This window comes from Gossypium raimondii, chromosome 5 (assembly GCF_025698545.1).
Source record: "Gossypium raimondii isolate GPD5lz chromosome 5, ASM2569854v1, whole genome shotgun sequence".
Lineage (NCBI taxonomy): Eukaryota > Viridiplantae > Streptophyta > Magnoliopsida > Malvales > Malvaceae > Gossypium > Gossypium raimondii.
Genome location: NC_068569.1, coordinates 4,703,685 through 4,713,573, shown reverse-complemented (window position 1 = coordinate 4,713,573; position 9,889 = coordinate 4,703,685). Strand labels below are relative to the sequence as shown.

The 9,889-nt window shown below is 35.5% G+C and overlaps 2 protein-coding genes and 1 long non-coding RNA gene across 6 annotated transcripts; 2 read left to right on the top strand and 1 right to left on the bottom strand.

The window, feature by feature from the left end:
• The first annotated feature begins 343 nt into the window (after window positions 1-343).
• LOC105768672 (zinc finger protein CONSTANS-LIKE 4) lies at window positions 344-1,952 on the top strand. The gene is made up of 2 exons (XM_012588743.2): window positions 344-1,170; window positions 1,266-1,952. Exons 1-2 carry the CDS (start codon window positions 481-483, stop codon window positions 1,581-1,583), a joined length of 1,008 nt encoding a protein of 335 aa, XP_012444197.1. The 5' UTR covers window positions 344-480; the 3' UTR covers window positions 1,584-1,952.
• A 1,832-nt stretch (window positions 1,953-3,784) lies between these two features.
• LOC128041213 (uncharacterized) lies at window positions 3,785-5,563 on the top strand. Its single transcript, XR_008195898.1, has 2 exons — window positions 3,785-4,368; window positions 4,492-5,563. It is a non-coding gene; the product is annotated as an uncharacterized LOC128041213 (long non-coding RNA).
• On the bottom strand, window positions 5,361-9,779 carry LOC105768818 (probable protein phosphatase 2C 59). 4 transcript variants are annotated; one of them, XM_052630736.1, is made up of 9 exons: window positions 9,556-9,779; window positions 8,980-9,242; window positions 7,720-7,894; window positions 7,082-7,180; window positions 6,836-6,994; window positions 6,481-6,567; window positions 6,276-6,367; window positions 5,973-6,047; window positions 5,361-5,774 (listed from the first exon to the last, which is right to left on the bottom strand). In XM_052630736.1, exons 3-9 carry the CDS (start codon window positions 7,790-7,792, stop codon window positions 5,610-5,612), a joined length of 750 nt encoding a protein of 249 aa, XP_052486696.1. In that variant the 5' UTR covers window positions 7,793-7,894; window positions 8,980-9,242; window positions 9,556-9,779; the 3' UTR covers window positions 5,361-5,609. The 4 variants fall into 4 exon arrangements, with proteins under 4 accessions (XP_052486696.1, XP_012444476.1, XP_052486693.1 ...); XM_012589022.2 differs by having other exon boundaries at window positions 7,720-7,847; XM_052630733.1 differs by having other exon boundaries at window positions 6,836-7,180; window positions 7,720-7,847.
• Between the last annotated feature and the right edge of the window lie 110 nt (window positions 9,780-9,889).

The window sequence follows — 9,889 nt, the reverse complement described above, 5'->3', positions numbered from 1 at the left end:
AAATTATTCTCCCCAAAAATTTAAAACCAACAAAAAAAACAATTTTTAGAAATAAAAAACGCTTCTTGCAAGTCGTGTTTTCTATTTCTCTCTCCAAAATCAATCTATGTTCTTAAATATTGGAGAAATAAGTCTAAATCCTAATTATTATTTAAAATCAACCCTTTTTTCAAATTTACCCTATTTTAATTATTAGTTTTAGAATTTATATTTAAAGTCATATTCATTATTAATAACATATTATTTCCTTAAAAGAAGACGCATTATTTAAAAAAATACATTTATTTTAAAGATATTAGATATATATTGTAAAAATATACCTATTAAATATTATTATTTTTTAGCATAACTCGTTATTCTTAACCCACCGAAAAAAACTTTCTGCAGAACTAAAACTGAAAAGCCTTCCCAAACTCAGCTCACACCCACAGAAAGAGAGAGGAGGAGAAAAGATAACTTCTAGCAAACTGGGTTGTTGAAATGGCATCGAAGTTGTGTGACTCATGCAAATCAGCGACGGCGACTCTTTTCTGCCGGGCTGACTCGGCGTTTCTATGCTCCAACTGTGACTCCAAAATCCACGCAGCCAACAAGCTCGCCTCGCGTCACGCTCGAGTTTGGGTCTGTGAAGTCTGCGAGCAAGCGCCCGCTCACGTCACTTGCAAGGCCGATGCAGCCGCTCTCTGTATTACCTGCGACCGTGACATCCACTCCGCCAACCCTCTTGCTAGCCGACACGAGCGCCTCCCTGTAACCCCCTTCTACGACTCCGTCAATTCAGTCCCAGCCGTCAAACCCAACGGAGTTGTTAAGTTTCTGGAGGAGCGTTACTTCTCCGACGTGGACGGAGACGCTGATGTCAGCCGGGAGGAAGCGGAGGCGGCATCGTGGCTGCTTCCGAACCCTAACCATAAGGCTGTGGACAGCCCGGACGTGAACTCGGGGCAGTACGTGTTCTCGGAGATGGACCCGTTTCTGGATCTAGATTACGGGCATGGGGATCCAAAAATGGATGCCCGGGAGCAGAACAGCTCCGGCACCGATGGGGTGGTCCCTGTCCAAAGCAAGAATGTTCAAGCTCCGTCGGCTAACGATCACTGTTTCGACTTGGACTTCACCGGATCCAAATCCTTCTCTTATGGCTACAACCCCAACTTCATCAGCCACAGCGTAAGCAAACGAGCTTCGAAACATTTCACCATTACAAAGTAGTATTGTCATTCTGAATTTAAATTTGAACTTTGGTTTTCGATATTGGTTTACAGGTATCATCATCATCATTGGATGTTGGGGTAGTCCCAGACGGAAGTACGATGACGGACATATCAAACCCGTACGGAAGAGGGCCTGAGTCAACACATCAGACGGTGCAGCTATCACCGGCGGACAGAGAAGCAAGGGTGCTGAGGTACAGGGAGAAGAGAAAGAACAGGAAATTCGAGAAGACGATCCGTTACGCCTCCAGAAAAGCATACGCAGAGATGAGGCCGAGAATCAAAGGAAGGTTCGCGAAGCGTACGGACATAGAAGTCGAAGTGGATCGCAGTAACATGTATGGGTTTGGAGTTGTCCCGTCGTTTTGAACTTAACCTCTCCTCTCCAGTCTTCCCCAGCATGGTCTAGTAATATGTTCAATTTTGAACTTTTTAATTTTCATCGCTTTCTCTTTTGTCCTGAGGCTTTTTGGGGGAAAGGATTCTGGGTTTTAAAGGTGTTATTTTGCAGGTTCTGAAATTAATGTTTATGTTATGTATATAAGTAGGTGATGATGAAGAAGAAGAAGGTGTTATAATCCCACCCAACAATGGAAACTTGACCACTGTTTTTGTACAAGTTTTTTTTCCCCCTTTAATGTTGTAATTAGCGGATCTTTTTCTTCAATTCCGCCTGCTTTCTATTTAGGGTTTCAAACAAGAACCAATATTTTATATATATATTGTCAGTATTGTTTATATGGATGGTGATTTGGTGTTTAAAAAGTTGAAGAAATTTTCTAATGGGGGGTACGGTATCAAAATCTGTCACTCCATTGGACCATTGGCTCCCCAAATGTGATTTTGTGAGCAATTAATTCATTAATTGAATAATGAACTCATAATTAGGAGAGGCGAGTGAAAGGTCTTGCTCCATCGTTAACTTTTTCCTATTTTTTTAATATGAAAATTCTCCGTTTGGGGGTTTGTAGATAACTTTCGAGTTATCTATACTATTATGTAGCTTTGTGTTATCTGATTAGACATGCATGGATGCTTTCAAGGTTTCTACTAAGTTCTTGCTCCCATCTCTCTCTCTCTTTTTTCTTCTTATAATTAGTGGGAAGTGTTTAGTTTTATCTTAAAATTGTATCTGGCAGAGAAATGATAGTATGAAAATGTGATTTCATGTCATCTTTATTTATTTCTTATAAGAGATCGATAAATTCAAATTTAACTAAAAATACTAAAAAAATTAAGAGAAAAATTTAATTTGTCCTCTTTAATTTTTAGCATTTTTAGTTGAATTTAGTAATATAGTTGAAGACGGAAAGATGGCTGATTTTCAGTTTCCTTTCTCTTCAAAGCAATCGGCTTCATTATTAACTACAGATTGATGATGGGAATTAACAAATTGTTGCAGATGTTCAAAACTTAGATTTGTATAATATATACTTTTTGGTTGATAAGTTGGTATAAAAAATAAAACTTTTACATTCAACTGTGTTTTTTTGGTAGCCTTTTCATGCCATAACAAGAGAGAAGTAGGTTACCCTCCCTCATCCACATTAACAAAAAAAAAAAAAAAATGCATATAAAAGTGAAAGCAAATTGTAGAGTTAATGAAGGTTGGTTGGTGGGCGAGGACCATGAAAGGCAATGCAATGGGTTTAATTTGAGATGCTTCAGGTCAAGTTGGTTTGGATGCTTTAGAACAAGCATAATAATGGGTTGAAAAGCTGAGTTGTGTTGGGACGTAAGGCCTGAAGGTGACTTCCACGTTATACCTTTCTTATCATCTCCTGGCTTTTTTTCCCACTTGACTATTCGATAATCTGCATAAACATGCATGCATATATTCATATCAATATCTCTCAAATTATTGGCCTCAATCAACTAGCTAGTATTGGACCATCTTAACTGTGGACGGACCAAATGGCCCATTATCCATAGGAAAGGCTTACGTTCCGATGCAATTTTCTTCGTCATGGAATTACAGGTTTCAATTTTGAACCCAAGAAATCGTATTTAACCCTAGAGTGGAGGGACGTTTACCAGAGGCTTAATTTTTATCAGAGAGAAAACTAGTGGATAATTTAAACTGTGTTAAGAGGTAGTGTGCTTGGTTGAGTTTCAAATGGGTTTCCATTATTACAAAAGTCCATGAGACCAAGTACGTGAGGTTTGGAGAATATTTGGGGGGTTCTACTGTCCCTAACATTAATTCATTTGATTCATGTTAATTACTTTTAACAATTGTTTCCCTCCACAATCTCGCAAGGAAAATAAACAAAACATAAATGAAGATTAATTACCAAATCCAGTTCAATCCTTTCGTATTTTACTATTTGAAAAACAGACAAACAAAAGTATTAAAGTAATAGTGACATAGGCTGTATTTGACCTTTTTTATTATTATTACATATAAACAATTAAACATGCTGTTCATGCCTTGGGGACCAAGTGTCAAACATTCCTTGCATTGCACTCCCAATTATTGATTACCAAACATAAACTGCAATAAACAGTCTCATTTCATCACTATTTAACTGCAGCAATTCATGGCCATGGATGCACACTCCCTCCTTTTTCAGTGCTCCGGCTGCCTAGAGTTAGAATCGCCTTCATCACTCACTTTTCTTTTCGATAAAAATTCAATGGAATCAAACTTTGTTTTCACTTTCATTGTTTTTATGTCTTTGTTTTGAAGTACCGGTTTTTACTTCTTTCGGAAAACAATATGTTTAAAAAATAGAGGGCGATGAAGAAGTTATATCAAGGTTCGCTCGTCGTACGTAATGGCAAAAAATTGCCTTGTCGATTATTTCTTGATGCTATGAGCCCTCTCTATTTGTTAACGCACGTTTTCCCGTGTTTGTTTTTATTTCGATTTTTGACTTGATGATGATGAAAACATCAAAGGTTCGCTCGTCATACAAGATGGCTTATTTGTCTTGTTGATTCATTCGTCTTGATGATCTGAATCCTCTTTTATCGACTTTTTTGCCTTATGCCTCCACAATTAAGGAAATCAAAATTGTCAATCAAGTCCATTTTTGCTGAGAAAATGATTTAGTATATATTTTTAATCTACGAGTCAAACTAAAATGGGTATGAAGTTTTTTTGTTGGCAGGTTAAGGTTTAAAATTCAAGCCTTTACAATTAATTTGTAAGGTAAAAAACAATCCGACACTTGAGTGGATATATCATGCATATTATTCAGTTGTAGATTCGCATACATTTTTGTTTGGGTGACTATTATTCAACAAATTAATTATCCGACACTTTTTGTTTTAGGTCTTCAAAGATCACGTGTGGTAGACATGCAAAGGCTATTTTGGTGATTTCCTTCTTTCTAGTCACATCTCATTTTTCTTTCATAAAACATTAAAAAAATTTATTTGAAATTTTTTAACATTTATTATTTTAAATGTATTTCATAATTATTTTAATTTTATTTAATATAAAATTTTTAACTATTGAATAACATAAATAGGTAAATTAACTGTAAAAAACATTAAATGAATTTTATTTTATTAAAATTAAAATAAATTATCTTTTTTATTAAAAAATTAAAATATTTAAATTAGCATATTTATTAATCAGTTTTTTAAAGGTGGTGTGGCAGTTAGGGATGTAAAAATTTTAAACCAAGAGTTAGCTTGGGCGATTTTGAAACTTAAAAAGAAAATTTTTGCTGCTTGTTGCTATACTCAAGCTTGATTAGAGTGCATATTTGTATGTGATATGGAGACAAAAGAACAAGAGGTATTTTAACACATCTTTCTTGACTAAAGATGCTATCTTTGGTGCAAATTAAAGAGATTGTGCGAGCTCGTTTAAGAGAAAGACCAATCAATAGAACTAATCTTATTAATACTTCATTTTGTACTTCTTAAAGTATTATCGGTTAATTTGTTTGTATAGCTTAAAATTATTGTACAATTTTTTTTTTCTTTTGTAACAATTTAACTGCTTTTTTGAATTAATGAATTTCATCATTCATTAAAAAAAAATATTGTTATGGTAACATATTTTACAAAAGTTCAATGGTTTTGGGAGAAACTATATAATTTTAGAGATGAAATGAGTTGGTTATCAAAATTCAGCTCCCAAGGATGATTAAAGAAAAGAAAGAAAGTGATGGTGGAAAGCAACATCACAGATGCACTAACTAGAGCAAGAGAAGTATTACTACATTTACAACATACATAAGTAGAGTTGGTGTCTGAAACCCCTTTACACGAGCACATCGCTTCGGAAACAGATGTAATATACATCAGTAGCCTGCGCACGTTTGTTATATATTCTCTTTCACTAGCTATTACTATTAGTATTGAAGTTCATTAACCCTCAGTTTTACCCATCAGCCACATACCCAAAACCTAAAACCATGGCGGGAAGGGATAGCTTGCTTACGCAGTCGCAGAAGCATTGCGAGAGGAACCCCCTTGATTGACCAAGAATCGGACCACCACGCAAGTGATATTATCTGCGCTACCTCTCTGGTATGCCCCTTGCATCAGCTGCTTTGCTGCCTGCTCTGGATCCTGTATTGGCTTTATCATTGCCACTGCCTCCTGGTCAAAGGCAAAGCAGAAGTTTATTAGCTACGCTTCATTTCTTCGATTAAAACAAAAAAGGTTAAGGAGAATACCATCCACGATTACAACAATTTTCGTCAATCTACTATCAATTAAGCTTTGACAGAAACACTAATGGATTCTGGGATATGTTAGTAAAGATAAGAGGCTTTAACTGAACAAACCATTTCATACCTCATTTGAAACAACATCCCATAGTCCATCACTTGCAAGTATAAGGAACTCAAGAGAGTTGTCAATCTTTTCCTCCTGCAACCTCCAAAGTTCATATCAGATTACAAAATACTCAAAGTCAATAGAAATCCTAGTAAAAGAACATGAAACTTTAATACCCATATAAATTATAGTTCATCTCTCAATTTGGAATCCTATAGAGTTTTCATGTTGGGTTTGTGCATTACGGTTTTCTATCTTAATTATGATGTACGATTACATCTCAGGAACTCGGCATATTTCAACCAAGTCTTCTAAACAGACCTGAATTTCTGGATCAGCAACAACATACTGCTTCAAGTGTCTGTCACCAAATGCACGAGAAACAGCAAGAACACCTCCCACTCTCCAAGTTCCTACAGATATAATTTCAGTTGCAAGCATTTTAACACATCATAGCAAAAGCTTAAACAGAAAAAGGACAGGATGGTAAGACAGGAAAGAGAAATGGAGAGATGTAAGTCCACACCAGCCCACATGACGAATCCTCCTGCGTTCTCAATCCGTTGTCGCTCATCACTTTGATCAGGCTTGTGATCACGAGACACAGCAATAGCTGAAAGAGGGAATGCAATAGATAAACCATGTATAAAAGATACTCAGCAATCACATAATAATTTAACCAAGATTTTCAAAAAAAATCAACAAATTTACAAACAAAAAAAAAAATGGGCGAGCGAGCAATTACATAAGATTGTTAAGTTATACAGAAACATACGTAAGCCTTGTGAGCTTTCATATTACAAGTAAAACAAAAGGCAACTTCATATGGATTGTCATAGATGGGATCAGAATAGAAAAGGAAAAAAAAAGATGAATCTTACCATTGCCTCCTCTGCAGATAACAGCTCGGGAATCCCCAACATTTGCAACTAGCAAACGGTTGCCAACAAGAATAGCTGTAGAAGCGGTCGATCCAGCATCCCTATTCTGGTTGTTTTCTGATTTTAAAAATTCAGAATCTGTGTGGTTGTATGCGTCAGCTGGAGGTTGGACACAATTTAAAAGGCAAGTTATGGCCAACCCACTAGGAAAGTCACAACCATGTGATACAGTTATAAGTAAATAACCTATAGCAGATTTGGTGTCAGAAATGAACTTTGGATGTTTGATCAAATTACTGAAAAGGTTTTGCTTCACATATTCAGCAGCTCGTACACCTCCATGACCTGAAACAACCATGCTTGTAAAGATTGATTTAACCAATTAGTAACAAACCATGCTGGTAGACTTTTTTACGTTACTCAGCAAAGGAGGATATGTTTCCTAAGGATGCAAGGTAAGAGAAACTATTCTATGGCAGAATACAATGGTATAAACTGCCTCAGCATGAAATTCATAGTTTACCACGGGAATGCTCCATCCTGAGCCAATAAAAGCCCTTGAGAAATGGCTTGAAGTACTGCTACAATATCGGAGCAGATAACAAATACCAGAATCTGCATAAAATCCTTTCAGATGACAAATACCAGTAGCATTATAAGTAAGTATAGGTTCTACTCTTATTGTCCAGCAACCTTAATCACTTAAGCATAAGAGAACATTGATACATCATACATGCTCTTTATAACACAGATAATAATCACCACATATGGTACAATGTATTTACTTATCTGTGGCTCGGGTGAAGTATGTCTAAACCATTAGTATGTTACATGTTTGCAGGAGTGAGAGAGAGAAAGATAAATAAGGGTAAGAGAGGATATACCGTCAAATACTCCAAAAAGACCAACTATCTCTCCATCTACACCGTCGATCCTTGTTTCATAAAAATCTTCCATTGAAGACCTCTTCCCTGGGGAGCTTGCATAGCCATAGCTAAACTTTCCATTTTGACTGTAGCCAGAAAATGTGACACTAAAATTTAGATATTGTCCAAATCACTGCATCATTTAAGAAAATATGTGAACTCAATAACCATATATTTCTTGTAACCATCGAATTTAAGAAAAACATGTTAAAGTGGCTTTTAATCTAATAGTTTATGTGCTTGATTCTCATTTCAAAAGATATTTCTTCAATCTTCACGCATTTCTATTCTTAATTCATTCCAGAAAAAGATTTAACAAAATCTAAGTTTCCATTGCAAGGATTAAATCACATGACTAAACATACAGTAAAATTTCAATGCACAAGATGCAACAAATTTACTTCAAAGCCAGAAGGGACCATAAACTGCCTTTTCGGGATTAAGAAAGACAGATACATGAAACAGAAGCAAACAATGATTCGTTCTAGACAGAGTAATACCGGCAACACGACAAAGTCTTTAATTCTGACCCATAAAGAATGAAACAAACACAAGTTTACTTCACAATCATGATGAGAAAAGAAATATTATTGCTTTGCATGCATCGTAAATGACAAATTAAAGATACCTCATACCGTTGCTGATGTCTCCCACACACATCATTAAAAAGGTAAAGATCCACAAAAGTTTAGCCCATGACAAACTCAAAATTTGAGAAAATATGTAAAACTTTCCAAATTTATAGAGGCATGTATTAATTGTAAAATTCATTTGCTTCCATTCCCTCTATTCTTTTCTTGTATGCTTCTTCTCACGCCCTATGTCATTGAGATGCATTGGTAGATTTTAACTTAAAGAGGATCTTCTTCTATATGAAAATTTATTACATAGAAACATTATCCAGAATTGTAGAACATAAAAGGATAAGTTTCAATATTTAATTTCCAATGAAAAGCTTTTTTGACAGGCCAATGAAAAGCTACTAAGTAGTATTATGAACATATATTTTCATAATTCATAAAAAAAATTTATAAAATAGAATTTGGAATAAATAAGTTAAAATTAGAGAAGAAATGCAAACCAGAACAAAAAATAAACATGATGTTGAACCATATGGAATTTAGAAAAATAATAATTTACACAGCAAAAAAGAGCATCAATCAACCAAAATTTTAGATATAAGCAAACAATGATGAAAAGAGAAGAAAAAGCAGCTACCTAAGGCCTCCGCCACTGGCAGGACGATCTTCAGAATGAACCTGGCTTGAAGATTGCAAAACCGAATTCAGATATCCCATATTATCGCTTGAGTTTCTCAGAATTTAGACGTCGTAACCCTTGTATCCAATTCCAAATCAGGAAATAGCAAAAACATGTGTATTTGACAAAGGATATTTTAGCAGATAAAAAGGAAAAAGCCAAATCACTGTTCAGGTAGGGAGGATCATTTTAAACTTGAGCGTAACTATGAATCATATAACCTGCAAAGAAATCAAAACATCCAGAGCCAATTTAAACCAATTTGAAATGCATAGATCTTAAGGTCTCAACCTCGTGCACAGTATGTTAAATAAACATAACCAAATAATAAATTAAATTAAAAACTAACTGAAAGCGAACATATCAAAATGGAATAAATGAGAGTTTAGTTTATAATAGTGAGATAGGAGGAGGAGGGAAACAAAAATGATACTTCGATGAAGGATAAGGGCCGTAGAGGGAAATGAAATGGAATACATAATAAGTGTGAAGGGAAAACTGAAAAGCAAAGCAAAGAAAAAGACGGAGACTTACAAAGAGAGATTAGCAGACGGTTTTAGAGAGATGAAACTATTTCTTCCTGTTTCTGTTGTATTTTGGTTTATTACGAAACCAAGAAAAATAATTGAAAAGGGGCGAAGGGTGTTTGGCTGTATTGCAGGAAGACTAAGTCAACCCAAGTGGTGTTATTTTAGGTGGTTGAACGACGTTGAAGCATACAAGTGGTGCACATGCAGAGGAAGGATACATCACGTCCCTTCCTTCTTTTATTTTGTTTAGAAATCAATCAATTGAAATCACGTCCAATCTAGCTCGCCCTCTAGAAATGCAAAGGTAGGCCAAGGATACTGCTCTTACTCGTCTTGAT